Here is a 23730-nt window from a genome sequence, read left to right as displayed (position 1 = left end):
GAGCCGGAGCCGCCGCCGCCGCCGCCGCCGTCGTCGCCGCCGCCCGGGAATCAGGGGCACGTACCCGCCATCTTGTGTAGCCCCCGCCTCCTCGCCTCCGCGGATCCGGCTACGCGGACGGCGCGAGCCGGGAGCTGCGAAGGCGCGCGGACCGGCGGGGAGGACCGGCGGGGGCGCGCGCAGGGCGCGACGGTAGTCCGGGCCTGCGGCGGCGGCGACGGCGGCGGTGGCTCCGGGACGCCCGCCGCGCCCACCTTCCGCCTTCTGCGCCTGGCCCCGCAGCGCGTCCACACCCTCGGCCAGAGCTGCCCTGTTGCCGAGTGTACGGCCCAGGCTCGCGAGCTGGCCCGCCCAGACCAGCGGCGACTGCCGGAGCCTGGCCGGGTGGGGTCCCCCGCGGCCTGCGGCTCTATTGGGTCACCGGCCTCGCCCACCGTCTGGGCGGCTGCCGCCTGCTGGGCCGCGCTCCGCTCGCCGCTCGCGCCCCTCCCAGACCTGCTCGGGCGTCGCCAGCGGACGGCGGCCGGAGCTCCCGCCTTCGGAGAGAGGAAGCGCCGCCTCCGCCCTCCCTAGCCGCGCCGAGCGGAGGCGAACAAAGCCCTGGGTCGAGCCTGGCGGTGGTGGAGTGACGAAGTCTGGCCGGTTCCTCCGGCCCTGCGTCGCGACTCGTGTCAGGCCCGCTCTGCCCTCCGCGCTCGCTGAGCGAGAGGCGCCCGCCCCGGCGAGGCGAAGGACCAGGTTAGACCCCTGGCGAGCCCAACTGATAGCTAAGGCCGAGCCTGCTGGAAAGTGGTGCGCCTAGGGTTTGCCTTTGCCCTCTTTTTCTTTCTTCTCTCTGTTCAGTAATTTTGGCAGCATTTTTCTCCACCGAAGTTTGTACCACAGAATTTGGGGAAGGTGGGAGGGTTGGATCTTTAAACTCCGCCTGGGCATGCTGCCTTGGCTTATTTGCTCAAGGCTAGCTAGCTACCACGTGAGCCACAGCTCCATGTTGAGCTTTTTGATGGTTAATTGGACATAAGAGTTTCATGGACCTCACTCACCGGACTGGTTTTGAACCTTGATCCTCAGATTTCAGCCTCCTGAGTAGCTAGAATTTTACAGATAGGGCATGAGGCCCTAATCCTAACGATCTGCCTGATTTTTCTTGGTGGATAATGGTGATTTTACAGTTAATTTTCTTGTACTGTCTACTTTGTCAAGGTAAATGGTTTTATCTACACAAAATACATTTTATTCTCACCTTATAGAAACTATATTTAAACAAAATAGTTATCATTGTTCTATTCATATACCCCAATTTCGCTTCTCATGTATCTTGTGGATACTAGAGACTTTTTGTCTAATGGTCAGAGCAAAGTAGTAGTTCCAAATTGTTATCTAGCTTTGCTACTGAAATCTGTGAAGAAAGTGTCACAAGTCGTTTTTTAAAAAAATACCATCGAATTATATGAATAGGAAGGCTTGAACTTATGAAAGTTCTCCAAATGAAAAATGAGGCTTGGAAATTAATTAGCTCTTCACTCAAGTAAGGAGAAATAAATTGCAACAATAAAAACAGGAAAGGCATCTGATACTATGCATTTACATGACATTATCCCATTAATTATTGTCAGTGATTGAACTGTTTTCAGAATGGCCATTCCTAGAATTGAATATATATATAAAAGGCAGACCTTTTTGTACGTAATAAAAATCCTGAAAGGAAAAAATAGTCAAAATCCTGTTAATATACTTGAGTGGCATAGGGCGTGGTAGTGGTATAATCCCAGCTACAGAGGAGGTAGTCTAAAAAGTCTTTTGTCTACACTTTTTTTTTTTTTTGTCGGTCGTGGGGCTTGAACTCTGGGCCTGGACGCTGTCCCTCAGCTCTCCAGCTCAAGGCGAGCGCTCTACCACTTGAGCTACAGCGCCACTTCCGGTTTTCTGGTGGTTTATTGGAGATAGGAGTCTCATGGTCTCTCCTGCCCGGGCTGGCTTTGAACCGCGATCCTCAGATCTCAGCCTCCTGAGTAGCTAGGATTACAGGCGTGAGCCACCGGCGCCCGGCTTTTTAATTGTGAATTTCAGGTACTAGTGGCTCATATTGGAATCTTTGGGAAACTGAGACTGGGACAGGATTTGAGGCTACCCCAAGCAGAAAAATATGTGAGACTCAAGGGAAAGAAGCTAGGCATATTAGTGTAAGCATGTTATCCCAGCTGTGATTGGAAGTCTAAAATAGACAGACCATGGCTCAGGAGTACACCCCCAGCAGGAAGGGAGACCCTATCTCAAAAATAACTTGCATAAAAAGGTATAGAGCCAGGTTCATGCCTGTAATCCTAGCTACTTAGGAAGATGAGATCTGAGGATCACAGTTCAAAGCCAACCCGAGCAGTAAGGTCCGTGAAACTCTTATCTCCAATAAACCACTCAGAAAACCGGAAGTGGCACTGTGGCTCAAGAGCTGGAGCACTCGCCTTGAGCTGAAGAGCTGAGGGACAGTGCCCAAGCCCAGAGTTCAAGCCCCACAACCGACCCCCCCAAAAAAAAGGTATAGAGATATTGCTTAACAATAGAGCACTTGCTTAGGAAGCATGAAGCCACTGCAAGAGAACCTGCCAAGGTGCATTGTAGAGTGTGTGCTGAAGAAATATTTACCTTTCTGAGTTCAAATGGTAGAGTCAATTTGATCCTGATGCCAGTGGCTGAGGAATGTAATCGAGACAGTGACTCATGCCCAGACAGTAATGAGCAGGCAAATTGCCTTTTTCTTCCCTCCTCTTTTTCATCATTCCTTCCACACTGCTTTCTTCTCCACTTGGCCAGTGTCTGAGATGCTCACACAGCTTCTAGGCTTCCCTAAAAGTCATTTCCAGATCTGATCTCCCTGTGAATCACCTTGACGTGTTTGTACAATCTCCTCGTTGCCAATTCCATTAAAAGCTACCTTAATCAAGTCTTAGTGGCTCAAAAGAAAACAGGGGAGTTAGAATTAAAATACTAGAATACTGATTCTCTTTAGAATGGTAGAATCACCACATAGGGTCATCTTCAACTCCACCAAGGTCATCACTAATCATCCTGGGCCTAATTAGTAATTAGGTACTGTTTCCAATTACAAGAATAAAATCATCACCCTTTTACTCTGCTTCTAACCAAAAATCCTACCCAAGATATTCACCACCTGAAAGCTTATTCAAGTCAAGAATGTAAAAACAGCTGGGCACCAGTGACTCACACCTGTAATCCTAACTACTCAGGAAGCTGAGATCTGAGGATCCTTATTTGGAGCTAGACTGGACAGGCAAATCTAAGAGTAAAAAAATACTTTTCTCCAATTAATTACTACAACAAAAGCCAGAATTGGAGATATGGCTCACAGGATAAAGCAGCAGCCCTGAGTGTTTGGATAGGGAGAGCTAAGCAAGAGTGAGAGGCCCAGAGTTCAAGCCCTGCTTCTGGCACCAAAAAAAAAAAGTTAAAAAAAAGATCTTGTGTAACATTTTACTTGTAACAATTCTGTGAAAATACAGAGCATTTGTAAAGACAGAAAATGTGGACAAAGTGCTTGGCCACTGTTTACTGCCACTTCATTCCTTTCTGAAGCTATAAAGTCTGCCCTGCTAGTAGAGTCCTATGTAAGAGACTTACTCTTGTTATGTGGAGCATTGGGAAGATTCTATATCTTTACAATATTTACACATCTCTGGCCTTTCAGTGATAAAAATGCATTTTCTTGAGAAATCCAGAAAACTGTATTGAATAAAATCACCAAAAGTACTCACATACAGATTTTACTCAAGGAAACGAGTATCACTTTGCCTTCTTTGTTACGCTTCACAGTTTAATATTTGTGTATGTTACAAAATAAATTTATTGAAATATAGTTCATTTGCCATAAAATTTACTCCAGTGCACAATTCAATAGTTTTTAGAATGTTCACAAGAGTTGTGCAATCGCATTTGAGACCATTTCCCAATACACGTAAAAGCTCTTATTTAAACCAGGGCACCATTGGTTTATGCCTGTAATCCTGGCATTTGAAGATTACAGATTCAAGCCAGCCTGGCAGGAAAATCTGTAAGACTCCTATCTCCAATTACTCAGGAAAAACAAAACCAAAAAACCTGAAGGTAGAATTCTGATTCCAGGGGTAGAGCACCAGCTTTCTGTAGGATAGCTAGTGGCTCGCACCTGCATTCCTAGCTACACAGGAGGCTGAGATTTGAGGATCATGATTCAAAGCTAGGCCAGGCAAGAAAGTTTATGAGACTATCTCCAATTAACTAGTAAAAAATTAGGAAATAGAGCTGTGACTCAAGTGGTAGCATACTAGCCTTGAGCAAAAAAGCTCAAGGACAGGACCAAGGCCCTCAGCAGCTCATGTACATGGGCACATGTGTACACACAAAAAAAAAAGAAAAATGGAAAAACCCTAGTTATAACTAGTGAGCGCTTACATACAGATAAGAGAATTGGCCTGAATTAGCAATCAGTCACCACTGCCACCCCACACAACCCCAGTCCAAAGCAATTATCGGTCTGTTTTCTATCTTTATTACTTAGCTTGTTCTGAGTATGCTATGCAAATAAATTCAAATAATGTATGTCCTTTAATGATTGGCTTCTTAGCATATATATTTTCAAGGGTCACATACGTTTTAGCATGTTCAGTATTTCCCTTTTTATTGATAAATAATGCTCTATTATATGGCTATATTTTAATTTACCTACCCATTTTTGGCTGATAGAAATTTGGATTGATAGAAATTTGTTCTCACATATTAGTTGTTATGAATAATAAATATCTAAAAAGCTTTTTGTGTAGATGTATGCTTCATTTCTCTTGGATAGATACCAAAAAATGGGAATGCTTGGTCATATGGTAACTCCATGATACTTTGAGGAACTGCCAACTATAATTCAAAGCAATGCACAGTTTTACATTTCCATGAGCAATGAATGTGAGTTCTAATTTATTCACATTTTCCTACATCAAACATGCCTCTCAAAGTTACTCTCACAAATGACATAATTATGTATGTGTAAAAGACAAAAACCAACATATACAGTATTTAAATCAAGAAATAAATTTAGGCTAGGAGTAGTAGTACATTTCTACAATCCCAGCTACTCAGGAGACAGAGATAAAAAGACAGTAGTCTGATACCACTGTGAAAGTGGTATCAAAGTGGACAAAGTTGGAGTAAGATTGTCTGAAAAACAAACTAAGCCAGACACTAGTGGCTCACAACTGCAATCTTATCTGTTCAGGAGGCCAAGATTTAGTAGATTACAGTTCAAAAGCACCTTGGGTAGAAAAGTTCAACTTTACCCCATCTCCAGAATAACTAGCAATAAGTCAGGCTCAAGGCATGGTTCAAATAGAAGGATTCCATCTAAGTGAGCTAACTGAACAAGTGTGAGACCTTGAGTTCAACCCCTGATGTTAATTAGATGGTTAGGTGGGTGGATGTATTCATAGATGGATGGATAATAGATGGATTCATAAATACACAGATGGCTTAAGTGGTAGAGTACCTGACAGGCACTGAGTTAGATAATCATAACCACAGAAAAGATAAAATTTGCATCAGTACCCAGTATGTGCTAGGATTACAGGCATGTAACATCAGGTCAGACTCCTGGTTCATGGTGCTGGTGGTGCTGGTGGTGCTGGTCCTGGGGCTTGAGCTCAAAGCCTGGACACCATCTGTTAGCTTTTTTTCCTCAAGGCTGGCACTCTTTCACTTGAGCCACAACTCTACTTGTTGCTTTTTGTTGGCTAATTGGAGATTAAAATCTCAGGAACTTTTCTGCTCTGGCTGGTTTCAAACCAAGATCCTTGGATCTCAGCCTCTGGAGTAGCTGGTATTATAGGCATGAGCTACTAGCACCCAGTCTTGGTTAGATTTATTTAGTCGGTGGAATCAGGAGAGATGAAAGCAAGAATTTCACACTAGTGGAGACTGATAAAATAAATCAGAGCTCAATGAAGAGTGTAAGAAGTGAATCCAAGTGGAAGTTACATATTTCTCTCATGTGACTTGTGTCACAAAAATTATGATAGTAAATTACCTTGCTATTTTAATACCTTGTTTTTGTAAAATTCTTTAAAATGTCATGTTCTTATTAGTTATGTAAGTAGTGTTAGTGGAATATAGTGGAATATTGGTTGCTATGACTGAACTATTATCCCTTTTTAGTATTTATTTTTTATCTTTGTTTACATCTGTTACTTGTTCATATACAGTAAACCAATTTTCTGGAAGATGTAATTTCTTACTGTATACAGAATACACCGTGTGTAGAATCAATTAGTCAGCAGATTTTCCTATTGTTATAACAGATCTTGGAAGAAAGAGAACCTTAATCAGTGTATTTACCTTTCAGAGTAGAAAGATCTGTTAAGTCTGATTGATGTTGCAAATAATTTATAAATCTTAAAAGAGATGTGATTTAAAGTCTTTATCTTCTCCTGTCTTTTCCTCCTGAACACTTAAATCTTAGCAAATGACCGACATAATGGTTTAAAAGTCTATGGTTGTTGATAAATGTTGATGCACAGATGAAACGATTAGTATCTATCATTTTCCACCATATTAAGTAGTGACCATGTGTATTATCTTGTTTGAAGACATCTTTGACAAAAGGAGCAATATCTGTCATTTGTAAATTTTCTAGTTCTAAAGAAAGCAGTTATGTTCTATAGATATAAATTATGTAAATAAAAGTTATTTTATACCATTAAAAAAGTGATACACCAAGAAACTTCAGATGATCCAGGCATTTTAGATATGTATATATAAAATATATATGTATATATGTACATACATATGTGTATGTATATATATATATATATATATATATATGAGTTGTTAGATATCCCAGTCCCTGTCCCACACATGTTCAAGAGAGAAGGAAAAGTTTAATGCCAGAAAGACTGGCAGGCTGGCTCCATCAGGACAGAACAGCAGCTTCCTTTAAACTGAGGTGGCTGGGGTGGGGGAGAGAGCCTGCAAGAAGATGAGGGACTGTGGGGAGGCGGGGTTAGTGTTAGGGGCAAGGCCAGGGCAACCCTGAGACACAGACAGCCAGGCAGAACCTTGGCCACTGGAATGCAGGTGGCCAGAATGACTTCATGTCAGCTAACAGGAGTGAGAGCAGAAAATGTGCCTGGGTGGGCAATCAAAGCAAAGGTCCTCCTCCATAGAGATTCCATGGCCTCAAGCAGTTACACATTCAGGGTCCTTCCTGGGCATCTTGACATGGTCCATTACCCCTGGGAGACCTACACATGAAGAATAAGCTGATTGGACCCCAGAGGTGTGAGCCAGAATGGCCAATAAGAGGGTCTGAAACACAAATGGAGAGCTCATGCCAGCCTCTGATTGGATCTGGGGATTGCTCTGAGGCCCATGGGCTGGCCAATGATATTGAGAAGCTATTTTCTAGAGACACCTTATGAACCCCTGCACACTGCATTCCAGGCAATGCCTTCCCTTGGGACTCCTCCTGTCTAGCAGGAGCTCTGATCATCTTCCTACAATAAATCTTTATGGTTGTCTTAAAAAATAAAACTAGCAAATTAGTGCCCAATAATTATAAATAGAATTTTTGGGGGGTGGGGGGGGGCAGTCCTGGGGCTTGAATTCAGGGTCTGGGCACAGTCCCTGAGCTACTTTTGCTCAAGGCTAGCACTCTACCACTTGAGCCGCAGGACCACTTCTGGCTTTTTGTGTGTATATGGTACTAAGGAATCAAACCCAGAGCTTCATGCATGCTAGGCAAGCATTCTACCACTAAGCCACATTTCCAGCACTAGAATTTTAAATATTAGTGCTATTTGTGATAGCACTGAAAAAAGTTAAATGTAACTGAATCTAAGATATGTAGAACTTAGAATTACACAAAATATTGTGGGAGAAATTGTTTATTGGATTCTTGTATAAAATGTAAAGTAGCAAGGCTACAGGCCCTGAGACAATTCAATTTTAAAAGATGTTAATTGTCCTCCCAATTGATTTATGGTTTAATTCACTGATTCACTTTATTATTTTTGTATAAAATTCTGTGTGTAGCCACAGCTGGAGCCTGGGTCCTCTGCATGGAGACTCTGGTGTAGGTTTTCACAAGATGGTCAGTGAATTCCTGATAAGGAACCTCTTTCCAGAGGTTAGGGGTCAGGTAACTGTAGGTTTTAGAGATGGCTTCAAAGGTGGCTTTGGCCAAGGTAGCAGTACAGCCCCTGGCTGAGGTGTAGCAGTCATCAATGCCAGCCATCAGCAGCAGCTTCTTGGGGACAGGAACTGACACAATCCCAGTGCCTCTGGGGACAGGGATGAGGTACACCAGCACAGAACCGCTGCGGCCTGCCACTTTGCACAGGACAGTGTGAGGCTTGCCGATCTTGTTCCCCAATAACCTCCCCGCATAGGGACATTGGAGAACTTGGCCAAGATGATGGCACCTGGGATGGCAGTGGCAACCTCCTTGGAGCACTTAACCCAGACCAACATGGCCATTGTAGTCGCCAATGGCTACAAATGCCTTGAACCTGGTGCACTGGCCAGCTCGAGTCTGCTTCTACACAGGCATAATCTTCAATACCTCATCCTTGAGTGGCACCCCCAGGAAGAAGTCAACAATCTCAGACTCCTTGATGGGCAGGGAGGAAATATAGATCCTCCCAAGACTTGATCTTCATGTCCTTAACCAGGGGATCCATTCCTTGCCTTCGGCCTTGCCTCCACGAGCCCTGCAGCTGCGACCCTGGCCTTTACCACAGCCACGACTTCGCCCCCGGAGGCTGCTACTGAAGCCTCCAGGGAAGCACCATGGCCTCCCAAGCCCGGGGCCCCAGGACCTCTGGGCCCTCCTGCTGCACTGGCATCATCCACCATTTGGTGTTTTCCTGGAGAAGGAGAAGAAGGGTTTAAATTCACTTTTTACCAGAATTTGAGCTCTTTTTTTGTATGTGTGAATATCAACTATGTTATACTAAAAGTATATGTTGAAATACAAAAGACCAAAGCAGCAATAATCAAATCTTAAAGAAAAACAAAGTGGATGGATTTACCTTATGGAATGTATAGACTTACTTTAAAGCTACAATAATTGCATAGTGTCTCAGTCAATGTAAGCAAATAAATGACAGACAAAAAAGTCCAGGAACAGGCCTATACATACATTTATACTTTCTTTATGAAAACAATGGCAATGTAGAGACAAAGTAGCACTGGAGAGACAGGAAAAAGCTAATGCTGGCCAATTTGGGTGCTATTTAAGAACGAAAAAAAAATTTTTGATCCCTACCTCCATATACCAATTCCAAATGAAATGAGTTATGATCACAAAAGACGTAACAGAAAATCTTCACGAGTAACAGGGAAATATCTTCTTGGCCTTGGTAGGGAATGGATTCTTCAAAAGCTTTGAAAAAAACTAAATCAGATGATATTAAAAGTTCTGGGATGGGAATGTAGATTGGTGATAGAGCACATGCCTAACTAAGGAAAGAAAAAAGAAGAGTTCTATTACCCAAACATTCCATATTAAGAAAGAGAACCACAAGTGTCTAAAAAATATTTAAATTGAGTATGCAAAGAACCACAAAAAGAAAAGGACAATCATTAAGGAAATATCAATCCAGTGGAAATGAGTAATATATATGAGCTGGTAGTTCACAAAAGAAAATGTCAACATACCACATAACTCCATGGCATAAGAAAATAATTTTTTAAAAAACAAGTCGTTTAAGGATACAGGTGGAGCCGGGCGCTGGTGGCCCACGCCTGTAATCCTAGCTACTCAGGAGGCTGAGATCTGAGGATCTCGGTTCAAAGCCAGCCCGGGCAGGAGAGACCGTGAGACTCCTATCTCCAATAAACCACCAGAAAACCGGAAGTGGCGCTGTAGCTCAAGTGGTAGAGCGCTCGCCTTGAGCTGAAGAGCTGAGGGACAGCGTCCAGGCCCAGAGTTCAAGCCCCACGACCGACCAAAAAAAAAAAAAAAAAGGATACAGGTGGACCCGTTGCAACAATGAGAAGTACAAGTTGTCATGTCGAAAACGAACTTTACAACTTTGGGGGGGGGATTATGTAGGGGGGCGGGGGGAGGCTGGGAAGGGATGTGAAGGGTAAACAAAGGAGGAGGCTGAAATGCTTGATAAGAAATGTACTCATGGGGCTGGGAAGGTGACTCAGTGGTACAGTGCTTGCCTTGCATGCCTGAGGCCCTGGGTTCGATTCCTCAGCACCACATAAGCAAAAAGAAAAAAGCCAGAAGTGGTGCTGTGGCTCAAGTGGTAGAGCGCTAGCCTTGAGCTGAAGAGCTGAGGGACAGCGCCCAGGCCAAGTTCAGGCCCCACGACTGGACCCAAAAAAAAAAAAAAAAAAAAAAGAAATGTACTCATTATCTTGCCCATGTAATTGTAACCCCTCTGTGCAGTATGTTCACAAAAAATTAAAATTTAAAAAAAAGAAAATAATTTAAAAATGCAATTGTCCTTCCTTTTCATTAAGGAGATATATATTAAAACCATAATATTAGGTGTTATAAAACATCTACCAGAATAACAAAAGATGTAAAACTGAGATAATCCAAAATATTGTGAGACTGTGGAATCCTATAAATTTTCTATCAATTAGGTAACAACAACAATTTATTACAACTCACATTTATTACAGTGCTGTGGGTTAGAAATCAGACGTAAGTTTTCACTGGGTTAAAGTCAAGTTGTCATAATGTGTCTTTTTTCTTGGAGATTCTGGGGATGAATCTACTTTCTTGCCTTTTCGCTTCAAGAGACATCCCCACTCCTCCCTTTGTCTTCAAAGCTAACAACACTGTGTCTTGATCATTCTTCCATAGTGACAGCTCCCTCTTACTCTTTTCTTCTTTCCCCTGCTTTTCAGGATTTTTGGGCCTACAAGTATAACCCTGGATTCTATCTTCATCTCAAGATAATGTGGCTGCAAGGTCCCTTTTGCCTCCTGAGGTAATCTATTAACAGACTCTCCAAATTAGGACAGGTACATCTTGAGGACTTCTTATTCTGCTTATCACATAAAGAAACATAGCTTCCACACAATGGCTCTGGCTACAACCACTTTGATTTGGCAATACTTGGTAAAAGGCAAAAGATTTATATGGTCTAAAGAGAAACCAGAGTATTGTTTGGCAATACTTAGTAAAGTCAAACACATATAGAACAGAGGATTCAGTAATTCTACTTCAAAAAAAAATTATCACCATTCCTTACGAAAGAAAAATCCAGACCAAGAACAAAAAAAAGTATCCATTGTCATTTAGAATGGATAAATACAAATATCCATGCCATGGAATAACGTATAGCAATGAAAACTTACTACTGCCACACATTATAAAATCAGATAATCTCACTAACAAGGAAGCCAGACACTGAAGAATATTATCTATATGATGCCACCTGTTCAAAATTTTAAAAGACGAAAACAATTTTTGGTGCTAAGGGATTCTGATTCTTGGTGATGTAGTGTATGGTGTGTGTGTGTGTGTGTGTGTGTGTGTGTGTGGGCGCGCGTGCGTGCGTGCGTGTGCGCGCGCACGTGCGCACACGCACGCTCACTTGTCCTGTGTACACCTATCCTGGAACTTGAAAGCTGGGTTTAGGTGGTTGTAAGCTTTTTTTGCACAAGGCTAGCACTCTAGTACTTGAGTCACAATTCCAGTGTCAGCTTTTTGGAGATTAATTGGAGATAGGAGTTGCATGAACTTTCCTGCTCAGGCTGACTTTGGTACCCTCAGTTTTTTGGGGTTTTTTTTGTTTTGTTTTGTTTTGTTTTTCAGTCGGTCGTGGGGCCTGAACTCTGGGCCTGGGTGCTGTCCCTCAGCTCTTCAGCTCAAGACTAGTGTCCTACCACTTGAGCCACAGCACCACTTCCAGCTTTTTCTGCTTTTGTGGTGCTGAGGAATCAAACCCAGGGCCTCACGCATGCGAGACAAGCACGCTACTGCTGAGCCACCTTCCCAGCCTCTCAGGCTGACTTTGAACCATGATCCTCAGATCATGATGAGTAGCTAGGATTACAGGCATGAGCCACTGGTCCCAGCCTGTTAATTCTTTTTTTTTTTAATTAATTTAATTTTATTTGTGAACATACTGTACAGAGGAGTTACAATTACATGGGCAGGATAATGCGTACATTTCTTACCAAGCATTGCAGCCTCCTCCTTTGTTTACCCTTCACATCCCTTCCCAGCCTCCCCCCTCCCCCCCAATCCCAATCCCAATCCTTCTCCTTCCCCCCTCCCCCCCCCCCCCCCCCGCACCGACGTTGTAAAGCTCGTTTTGGACATGACAACTTGTACTTCTCATTGTTGCAACAGGTCCACCTGTATCCTTAAACAACTGGTTTTTCCCCATCTCCTCCACAAGTTATACTGACATCAAATATAGTGAAAGCAGGGTTTATACTGTGGGGGAGGGACATACAAAGCAACAAAGAGATAATCTTATAAATGCGTTAGAAACACATGCATAAAAGAAAAAAACATTAAAATACATATCTAAGGGTTCATTTTCCTGACATCACATTATCTGACCTTTTCCACTTGACTCATACATCTACTAGATATTACAAATAAGGGAAACCATGGGACCTGTGTTTCTTTGGGCCTGGCTTACTTCACTTAATATAATTTTTTCCAAGTTTTAGCCTGTTAATTCTTAACCTTAGTAGAAGTTGTGTATGTGTGAACCTCTATGACCATTTATGAGTGTTTTCTTTGTTTTTTGTGCCAGTACTGGAGCTTGAACTTGGGGCCTGGCTACTGTTCTTAGTATTGTTCTCGAGATGGGAGCTCTACCACTTGAGCTACAGCTATACTTCTGGCTTTCAGGTGGTTAAGTGGAGATAAGAGTCTCAGAATTTTCCTGGTTTCTTCTAACTGCCATCACTCAGCTCTCAGACTCCTGAGTAGCTAGGATTACAAGCATGAGCCTCCAGTGCCCAGTTCAAGGGTAAGTTTTGTTTTCCTATACTCATCTCTTTTTTGTATATGTGCCAGTACTGGGGCTTGGGTACTCTTTTTCAGCTTTCTCACTCAAGGATGGTGCTCTACCACTTGAGTCATAGCTTCACTTTCAGCTTTTTGGTGGTTAGAGATAATAGTGTGAAAGACTTTTCTGCCGAGACTGACTTCAAACTGTGACCCAAGAGCTCAATCTCTAGAGTAGCTAGAATTATAGACATGAACCACTGGTTCCAGGCCTCATACCTCACTTTTAATACATAAAAGTTTATTAAAAGGAAACCCTGGCTGCAGTGGTACATGCCTTTAATTTCAGTTACTCTAGAGGCAGAGATAGGAGAATTCTGGTCAGACGTTGGTCAGGCAAAGCACAAAACTACCTGGAAAACAAGTCAAAAGACAAAAAGGCCTAGAAGTATATGTTAAAGTAGCAGAACACTTGAGGCCCTGAGTTTAATCCCCAGTACTGCCTGCCTTACCAAAAACTATTTTGTCTTTTGGAAGACACTTAAAAGATAGAACCCAACACTAGCAACTAAAGACTTTGAAAAACTTTGAATTTTTGCTTTGTTACCTTTAGGAAATAAATGAAGGTAAGATAAAGGAAGAGTGATGAGAGGAAAGAAGAAGAGGAAGAATTAAAAACGTGTTTACCTGATTTACTGTGATTTTACAGGGAATTGCTGTGTAGCCCAAGCCACCCTCAACCTACTGGTTCCCCTGCCTCAGCCTCTGACAGATGTCTATCACCACGCCTGACTGTAATGAAATTAGTTACTAATGAATTACTTTGTTTTTCTAAGTGAGATAATAGCATATTAGAAAACTGCCCTTTTATTTCTTTTTTAAAATTTTTATTGTCAAGGTGATGTACAGATGCATTTGCACATGTAAGGTAATGAGTACACTTCTCGAACATTGTTACCCCTTCCCTTATTTTTCTCCCATTTTCCCTCCCCCATCAGTTCTCCCCCCAACCCCCAGGTTGTGAAGTTCATTTCCAACATATTGGCTTGTGAGTATTGCTATTGCATTGGTTCACCCTTTGTCCTTTGTCTCACCATTTTGTTGATCCCCTTCCCTTCCCCAAAACAGATAAATGTATATGCCAGATATAGGGTAGCAAAATCAAATACAGTGACAACAGGTGCCCCTCAGTAGATCGAGAAAATGTGGCATATATGCACAATGGAATTCTAGAGAATGGCATTGCCTCATTCATAAGGAAATGGAAAAACTTGGAAAAAAAATGTATTAAGTGAAGTAAGCCAGACCTAAAGAAACATAGGCTCTATTGTCTCCCTCATTTATAATAATTAGTATATGTCTAGGATAGTCCTTGCACAGCATCACAATAGCTAATAGCTATATACATACGACCATATAAGATGATTCTAAGTGTAATGAACTCTAAGATATGGAAACAAGAGGTTTTTCTGTTGCTGTTGTTTTTAATATATGGTATAGAGTTATTTCTTTTTTCTTTTGTTTCCCACACACATACTTTCCCCTGATGTCAAACTGCACTTTTATTTATATTCACTGTTTCTTGCTCCATTTCTTCTACCCATTTTTTGTCTCTTACTGTCTTTCTGCTTAAATGCGGCTGTGCTTATCCCTACACCTCCATCCTCTTAAGGTAGGAACCTCTGGAGAACTAAGACTAGTATAGTATCTGGTCAAATCAAAGGCACTTAGCTTGCAAACCTGTAACTTGACATACAAAGAAATCTTTCATGCCACTGTGAAACAATTGTTCCATCTTGTGTGACTCCATTCATGGTGATCATGGGGCCTGTGTTGGAACCAGGCAGCCGATAAGCATCCTGATTATGCCACTTCAGACCTGAGTACACATCTGTTTCTAATTTGATCTCTATATGTGTGAAATTGTCTTTCTTGTGGGGAGGTGTAAAGAGGTAAAACCTGTGAAGTGCAGCGCCAAAAGCTGGTACATGGCACATAAATAAAGTCAATATAGGGATTAAATAACCATTTATTCTTTTTTATACTTTTGTTTTTTCTCTTTTTTTGTACATTTTTTATTGTAAAAATGCTGTACAGAGGGGTTACAGTTACATGAGCAAGGTAATGAGTACATTTCCTATTGAGCATTGTTGCCTCCTCCTCCATTTTCCCCCTACCATCCCTTCCCTCACACCTCCACAACTACCCCCCCAATAGCCATTTATTTATTCTGAGAAACCAAAATTATTGATTAAAGCCAGTCTAATTTCAATTAGCTTTGTCACTGATGGTTTTCTATTTTTAGTTGTATTGATCTTTAGTAAATGGAAAGTTCAGGCCCCCAAATTTAATGATGCTCAGGATGAAATGGGAGGAGTAATCTGCTCTCAGACCTCTCATTCTTACCTTCCTACTTGTGAGGACACAATAGTATTTGACCCCAGTAACTCAGATTCAACTTCTGGCCTAGAGCTGATTGAGTTTGGATATTTCTTAGCTTTACATGGCTATTTTTAAGATTTTGTCATCTGAGCCAGGCACTGTAGCTTGAATCTATAATCCTAGTTACTCAGAAGGCTAAGATCTGAGGATCATGATTCAGAGCTAGTCCAAATAGAAAAGTCTGTGTAACCAGCAAAAAAGCTAAAAGTGTAGGTATGGCACAGTGGTACAGTGTCAGCCAGGTGAGAGGCCCGAGTTCAAGCCCAAATAATGGAAAAAAAATTATCTTTTGGCATTTGGCCTGATATATGTTCAGTATACTGCTCAAATCATATACATATATATAATATTTTATATACCAGTACATGTATTGAATAGATATGTTAATTGCATGCATGAATACTCACATGCATGTTACCTGAATTATCTTTTTTTTGTATTTTTCCTCAACAGCCTCTAAGTCAATATGGATTAATAAAAACTAACCTAGCTAGGCTCTATAATCTTAGAAGTACAAATGCTGAGATAGGAGGATCTCAAACCTAAAGTAGGTCTGGGCTCCATAGTGAAACTCTTGTCTCAAAAAAACAAAATAACAGCATTATTCACAGTAACTCAAAAGTAGAAACAACTCAGTTGTCCATTAACAGATGAATTAATAAACAAATGGGCATATATAGAAATATGATTCAACTTTTAAAAGAAAATTCTGGCACATCCTATAATGTAGATGAACCTTGAGACATTGTACTAAGTGACAAACAGGAACAAGGACAGACAATTGCACTGAGAAGATAGCTCAGTGATAGAGTGTGTTAGCGGGTACCAGGCCTAAGGTTCAATCCTCAGCATAAAAAAGCACAAACAATTACAAAAACTAACAAATATTTTATACTTATATGAGATATGTAGAGTGGTGAAATTCATAAAGATGGGATGCAGAATGGTGATTTCAAGGCAGGGGTAGAAGTTAGGAGTTACTGTGTGGTAGATACTGAATTTCAGTTTGAGATTATGAAAACTTATTCTGGTTATAAATGTTTTGGTTAGTGATGGGCTAGGCACCGGTGGCTCATACTGAAATTCTAGCTACTCAAAGTGCTGTCTTAGGATCAATGTTTGAAGTTATTCTGGGCAGAAATGTCCGTGAGACTCTATTTTGTGTGTATGTGTGTTGATACTGGGGCTTGAACTCAGGGCCAGGCATTCTCTCTTAGCTTTGTTGCTAATGAAGTCTTTGGCTTTGAGCTAGTCTTTGGCTGATTAATTGGAGATAAGTATTTCAGACCTTTCTGCCTGAGTGGCTTCAAACCAGGATCCTCAGATGTCAGGAAACTAGGATTACAATCCTGAGCCAACAGATAAGACTCTACTAACCAGAAAAAAGCCAGAAGTAGAGGTGTGGCTCAAGTTGTACAGCACCAGTCTTGAGCAGAAAAAGCTAAACAAGAGTGAGAGGCTCTGAGTTCAAGCTTTATCACCAACAACAATAAAAAATAAATAAATGCTATAGTGGTTGTGTGACAGTGTGGTTGTACTTAATGCCACTGTAACGTGTAACGTGTAACATTGTAACGTGTGCGCCTGTGTGTACCAGCCCAGGGCCTTGAACTCAAGGCTTGCCTGGGCACTGTCCCTGAGTTTTTTGCTCAACACTAATGCTCTATCACTTGAACCATGACTTACTTAGCTTTTTGGTGATTAATTGTAGATAATAGTCTTATCAACTTTCTTGCCCTGGCTGGCTTCGAACTGGGGTCTCAAATCTTAGACTCTTGAGGAGCTAAGATAATAAGTATAAGCTACCACCAATACATTTTACCACAAAATGTACATCATACTTAAAACATCTATATATAGGGCCTGCATTTATTTGACCTCAGTGAGCACAAGTGAAAAGGGCAAAGAACATAGATCAAGGCATTTGGCTTCAAAGCAAAAGCATTTCCCAGTGTTTCATGGGAAATGGTGTGGATCATGGATCTTAGCACCCACAGTGTGCAGACAAGACAATCATAGTACTTCAGTAATTCAAGACTAAGATGTAAAAGACTTCAAAGGGGTCTGAAGGTCAAAAACAACCATGTGCAAATGTGAGGAGACAAAGGACTTTTAGGGTCAAGGATGGGGAGTTGTGAGATCAGTATTGTCTCAGAAATAGTGTACTTCCATTGGCACGAGCGTTTACTCAGCTAGGGTTTCCATCAATGTATTATTTACTATGTGACTTTTTCCTTAATCTTAAAAGTGCAAAGACACTGAGGTCAATTCTGCCCTGCTGAGGTATTGTGAAAGAAAGGACCTCATCAAGGATTTTGAGGGTCAGGCTTGTTGGCTAAGCTACTGCTTAGCAGGAGTAACTGACTTGTGTTCATATGGTGTCAGTTTGGGTAATGAATAAGTCTGTGCACATCAATCCAAATGAGAATGTGCTCAGAGTGCTTAGCACCTGATAGCTATCACACAACAGCAAGTGTTCTTAGGACCAATTGGCTGAAGGATCCATTGATCCTAACATGCAAGAGCTTGCAGCTTCAGCCTTATAAAATACACAAGTTCAGCAGGGCACCAGTGGCTCATGCCTGCAGTCCTAGCTACTCAGAAGGCTGAGATCTGAGGGTTCCAGTTCAAAGCCAGCCCAGGTAGCAAAGTCCATAAGACTCTTATCTCCAATTAACCACTATATTAAAAAAAAACAGGTGGAAATTGGGGGTATGGCTCATGAGATAAAGCGCCAGCTCTACCACTGTTTGAGTGAAAAACCTAAGGGACAGCGCCAGGTCCTGAATTCCAGCCCTAGTACTGGCAAAGAGAAAAAAAAGTTTGCATGTTTTACTAGGCCATCTCCCACCCTTTGCTAGAGACTTGTCTGTTGCCTAGCTCTCCTAGTCTTCGCTTACTTGGCTTGTAGATTGAGTCTTTTTCTCTAACTTATCTCTGAGAAGATGACTCATTAGTTAGTCTCCATGACTTTGTAAGTCAGCACCCCTCCCTGCACCCCTGCCTCCCTACGCTGTATCTCAGGTCTTTGCAGCCCTCTGGTCTCAGATTCTGAAACACTAGGACCCCAGTCTGAGCAGCCTAGGGCTTAGAGTTACTGCTCTTGTTTGAAAGCATCAGTGCTCACTTGAGACACTGAAGGACAAAGAAGCCTTCATTTTGATTTCTATTTATTCTCAGGAAGTCCTGGCCTTCAGGAGGAAGATGTTCAAGGAAGCAGGCTATTCCATTCATTTGTTCATTCATCTGAAGAATAGTGAGTGCCTTCTATGTGCTTCAGCTAAGGAAAAAGATGAGCAATTAGGAGAAGCTCCCCATGGGCAATGCCCATGTCATCCTCTAAGTTCTTTGAGAATGTGATGCATTCACTGGCTGCTGTCAGTTTGCTGTGTCCATACTATGTGAGGGGAATGAAACTTGGGGAAGACTTAGCACTTGCTCCAGTTCTCTGCAGATCATAGGTAGAGTTTATAAATATAATGCCTCAGAGAGGAAGTGGTCCATCTCATTGCCATCTACTTGGTGACACTCAAGTGGCCCTGAGCTTGCCTCTAGCTCCTCACCCTCTGTGCCAAGTCCTAAAGTCAGCTCAAATATAGTGTCTGCAAGCCTAGCATTGACACCTTGTTCTGCAGCTTTCTCATGACATCTCACTGAAACCTTCTGGAGTCAGTGTTACTAACAACAAAACAACTTTCTTCAAAGAGACAAAGAATGAAGAGGAGAGACATGTAATTCACCCACAGTCTTAGTTGGCTGTGTCATGTCAACCCTGAAATACAGCTTGTTACTACACCCAAAATGAGGGGTAACTCACCTAGAAGAGTGTTGTCAGGTTGTACAAAATATCTTTCTGTCTTTCCCAACAAAGAAGACTCTGACAATGCCATCTTTTGGGTTTGCCCCCAAAAGATTACAAGCTCACATGTAACCCTCATGTCATCAGAAGGCTGCAGCTGCATCAAAAAGGTGTACAGGTTTATGAGTCACAGATCCCAGATATTTCTAAACAGGATAGAGAAGTCATTGAGAACTCCAAGACTGAGTCTAATGTACAAGTAGGGACAAGCATACAAATGAGTCCTTGGAGCCAAGTGACAGTAGCTTATACCTGCAATACTAGCTACTCAGGAGGCTGAGGTCTGAGGATGGTGGATGAAGCCAGTCCAAACAAGAAAGTCCCTGAGACTTTTTTATTGGGGGGGGGGGTCAGTTGTGGGCCTGAACTATGGGCCTCGGCGCTGTCCCTCAGCTCTTCAGCTCAAGGCTAGCGCTCTACCACTTGAGCCACAACACCACTTCCGGCTTTTTTTTTCTGCTTATGTAGTGCTGAGGAATTGAACTCAGGGCCTCATGCACGCAAGGCAAGCGCTCTCCCACTGAGCCATCTTCCCAGCTCATCTGAGACTCATCTCTAAATAACTAGCAAAGAATCTGGAAGTAGAGCTGTGATAAAGCATCAGCTTTACATAAAAAAAAAAAAAAGCACAAAGACAGCACCCAGGTCCTAGGTTCAAGCCCCAAGTACCACCACCAAAAAAAGAATGGTGTTTAGAACTAGAGATGTGGCTCAAGTAGTAGAGCACTACTCTTGAATAAAAATGCCCAGCAAGAGTGTGAGGCACTGAGTTCAAGGCCCAGTACCGTCCCCCCCCCAACCCCCACCTACCCACACGAAAAATGATCCTGAAGGCTACAGTAAAGGATGCCAGGGTGCCACAGCTTGGCTTTATCTGCCTGTATTGGAAAAACATGTACCTGCTTACCTCAGCTCTCATACCACAGTCAACGCAGATAAGCAGATAACACCTATGACCTGCAAAGGTGTGGGGCACTACCTGCCAACAAGCAAGCATTCACTCTTACAACAGCAGACGCCAGCTAGGTGTCCTATACTTCAAGTGAATTCTGAAACTATCATATTAGATCCCACAGGTCAAGGGCTCAATTCCCAACTGCCTCTCTGCTTTATATGCTAATCACAAGCTGGGTTTTTTACTTGAGTTCTGACCAACCAGCTATAAATTGAGATTCCCACAACTCTCTCCCTGGTTCCATTAGTTTACTTGAATAGCTCACAGAACTTGGAAAAAAACATATTTGCTGCTTTATTATGAAGGACTCTACAAAGGATACAGATGAAGAGATGCACAGGTGAGAATTGGAAGAAGGGAGTATAGAGTTTCCTCATCCTCTCCAGGTTCCTTGCCCACCAGAAATCTCCACTTTAATCCTAGGTTAACAGGCTATCTGAAAGCTTCTAATCATGTCCTCTTGTGTTTCTTTTCTTCCTCTATTTTTCTTGTCTTCTCTTCTTTCCACTTCATCTCTTCCTTCCTTCTTTCCTTCCTTCATCCCTCCCTCCCTCCCTCCCCCCCCTTTCTCTCTTTCTTTCAAGGTTAATTGGACCTAAGAGCCTTGAGGGATTTTCCTACCCAGGCTAGCTTCAAACCAGGACCCTCAGATAGCTTCTTGAATAGCTGGGCTTTCAGGCATAAGCCACTAGCACCTGGCTCTTTTAGATTTCTTAAGGAGACTTTATTATGCTGACTTCTAATAGATTGAGGGTAAACCAGTCTCAGGTTAGGCAAGTGGGAAACTCAGGTTCTCCTGGGACTCTCTGGGAGGTGTTTCTTCCTACAGGGCATAGGGTAGGACTCCTCTGAGGTCAAGAGGGTCTTATGATATGATCAGAAAAGGTAGTTCAAAGAAATTATGGCCAGCTAAAGTGGAAGAATATAAAGTTTCTATGACCTGCCTGGGAGGAATTTATAAGCCAGGAACCAATGGAAGAAAATCTCCTTCTCTCTCTGACTCTGACTCTGTCTCTGTCTCTGTGTTTCTGTGTCTGTGTCTGTCTCTTGGTCTCTCTGTCTCTGTCTGCCCGCCCGCCCGCCCGCCCGCCCGCCCGCCTGCCTGCCTCTCTCTCTCTCTCTCTCTCTCTCTCTCTCTCTCTCTCTCTCTCTCTCTCTCTCTCTCTCTCTCTCTCTCCCTACTTCCCCCTTCTTCCTACCCTTCTTTCCTCCCCTGGGCAGGAAACTCCTGAGTTCTTATCTCTATTAACTAGCAGAAAGCTGGAAGTGAAGATGTAGCTCAAAGGTTAGAGCACTAGCCTTGAGCAAATATCCCAAGTGAGAGTGTGAGGCCCTGAGTTCAGGCCACAGTACTGGTACACAAATACACATCCACCCCCCCCACCTCACCCCCCCACACACAAAAGTTTAGAAATAGGTAGTTTATTTTAAAGCAGCTACAGACATTTAAAGTGGGTACTTGAGCAATAGCAAAGATAAAAGGAATCTTAAATAACTCATCTTTTCGAATTTACTTTAATATATTTTAATTTGCCTGGACTCAGTTGTACATATATATTTGTAGTGTGATTTTTTTTAAGCAATTTTGGTGCCACTAATTGGGCTTGAATTCAGTTTCTTGCACTCTTGTTTGGCTTTTTGATGAGGGCTGGCACACTATCACTTGAGCTACCCCACCACTTCTGGCGTTTTGGTGGTTAAGAGTATCACAGACTTTTATGCCAGGCCACCCTCAGTCCTCAAATCTCAATCTTCTATGGAGTTAGTATTACAGATATAAGCTACCAATACCTGACTTACCTGACCAATTTTTAATAAGAATATCCACGCTCGGGGGCTGGGAAGGTGGCTCAGTGGTAGAGCGCTTGCCTTGCATGTTCGAGGCCCTGGGTTCGATTCCTCAGCACCACATAAGCAAAAAGAAAAAAGCCGGAAGTGGCGCTGTGGCTCAAGTGGTAGAGCACTAGCCTTGAGCTGAAGAGCTGAGGGACAGTGCCCAGGCCCAGAGTTCAAGCCCCACAACCGGACCAAAAAAAAAAAAAAATCAAGAATATCCATGCTCAATTGTTCTAGTTTCCTGGCCCCACTTATTTCTCTGGTCTCTGTGCTCTAGCACTGTGACTTACCTCCATACTTGAGGAGCACTGAGCTGGTAGCAGCTGGCCAATGTGCATCTCATCTTGGATGAGACCAGCTCACCTCAACACTAATTGCTATGTGCACTGGATTTTAGAAGTTACATATGCAAACTTATCGTCTCTAGAATGTTGGACATCCTGATTAACACTGACAGTATTTCTTGCAGTCTCTTCATATCAGATATAGAGGTGAATAAGCAAGCTATGGGTAAGAAAGTGCATCTGGCTGTTTTATCTAAGCAGTGTCACAGTTTCCAGATGTCTTGTCCATCCTCACTGGTGAATATGATACTCAGTCAGAGACTCTTCTAAATATGTCAGATATGCTGTTTCATTAAAATCACCCTCTGAAGTTAGTATTTGTGTCTTCTTTTTGCATAAGACGACATTGGCTCAAGAAACTAGTTATTTATCTAAGATTAATTCTGGAAACTCTGGAATACCAGGCTAGGTCTTTTTGGCTCCTGCACCTGTATATGATTACTCACTCCAGCTTCTTTCCCCTCTGCCTTCTCTCCTATGGCTGCTGGAGCACTTGTCCCTTTTCTCTCAAATAGAAGACACATAGCTGTCACCATATTTAATTAAAGAATAAAAAGGGGCTGGGAAGGTGGCTCAGTGGCAGAGCACTTGCCTTGCATGCCTGAGGCCCTGGGTTAGATTCCCAGCACCAAATAAGCAAAAAGAAAAAAGCCGGAAGTGGCGCTGTGGCTCAAGTGGTAGAGCACTAGCCTTGAGCTGAAGAGCTGAGAGACAGCACCCAAGCCCAGAGTTCAGGCCCCACCACCGGACTCCCCCCCCCAAAAAAAAGAATAAAAAGGTCTCAGTGGGGAATTTTGTAGAAAGCTAATGAAGTTTAAATCCTTTGAAAAGCCCTGTAGAAAAGAGTGGATAGCAATATGATTACACATATGTAAATATGATGTACATTTTTATAAAATTAATAAAAGTGGAGTCGGACTGAGATTGTGGCTTAGTGGTAGAGTGCTTGGCCAGCATGCATGAAGCCATAGGTTCAATTCCTCAGTACCACATCAACAGAAAAAAAGCCGGAAGTAGCGCTGTGGCTCAAGTGGTAGAGCACTAGCCTTGAGCACAGAGAGGCTCAGAGCTAGAGCCCAGGCCCTGAGTTCAAGGGCCAAAAAAAAAAAAAAGTGGAGTCAGATATTGAAAATTCATACCTGTTTTCCTAGTTACTCAGATGATTGAGATCTGGCAATGATAGTTCAAAGACAGCCTAGGCAAGGAAGTCCATGAGTCTTTTATGTCTACCACCACAGAAGTAGAGATGTGGCTCAAGTAGTAAAGCACCAGCTTTGAGCAAAAAGCTAAGGATTATGCCCTAGGAAATGAGTTCAAGCCCCAGTAC

The 23730-nt window shown here is 42.6% G+C and overlaps 1 protein-coding gene, 1 long non-coding RNA gene and 1 pseudogene across 8 annotated transcripts in view; 1 reads left to right on the top strand and 2 right to left on the bottom strand.

The window, feature by feature from the left end:
* Ppp4r1 (protein phosphatase 4 regulatory subunit 1) overlaps window positions 1-478 on the bottom strand; it is a 69225-nt gene extending 68747 nt beyond the window's left edge. The window contains exon 1 of one of the 2 annotated variants that reach the window (XM_070029644.1): window positions 65-478. In XM_070029644.1, the coding sequence (XP_069885745.1) occupies window positions 65-71 (7 nt within the window). In that variant the 5' untranslated portion in view covers window positions 72-478. The remainder of the gene's footprint in view (window positions 1-64) is intronic. The other variant, XM_070029641.1, reaches the window with a different exon arrangement.
* Window positions 432-18783, top strand: LOC138832154 (uncharacterized). Of its 6 annotated transcripts, XR_011373521.1 has the most exons (5): window positions 432-738; window positions 10903-10985; window positions 12771-12989; window positions 13581-13761; window positions 18590-18783. It is a non-coding gene; the product is annotated as an uncharacterized lncRNA (long non-coding RNA). The 6 variants fall into 6 exon arrangements; XR_011373520.1 differs by lacking the exon at window positions 18590-18783 and having other exon boundaries at window positions 10903-11019; window positions 13581-17964; XR_011373523.1 differs by lacking the exon at window positions 18590-18783 and having other exon boundaries at window positions 434-738; window positions 13677-17964.
* On the bottom strand, window positions 8024-8889 carry LOC138832624 (small ribosomal subunit protein uS5 pseudogene; annotated as a pseudogene).
* Window positions 18784-23730: the final 4947 nt, after the last annotated feature.

This window comes from Dipodomys merriami, unplaced genomic scaffold, assembly GCF_024711535.1.
Source record: "Dipodomys merriami isolate MVZ:Mamm:240054 unplaced genomic scaffold, mDipMer1.0.p SCAF_2, whole genome shotgun sequence".
In the NCBI taxonomy this organism is placed as follows: Eukaryota; Metazoa; Chordata; class Mammalia; order Rodentia; family Heteromyidae; genus Dipodomys; species Dipodomys merriami.
Note: the sequence above shows the minus strand (reverse complement) of the source record. Positions and strands in the feature narration are given on the sequence as shown.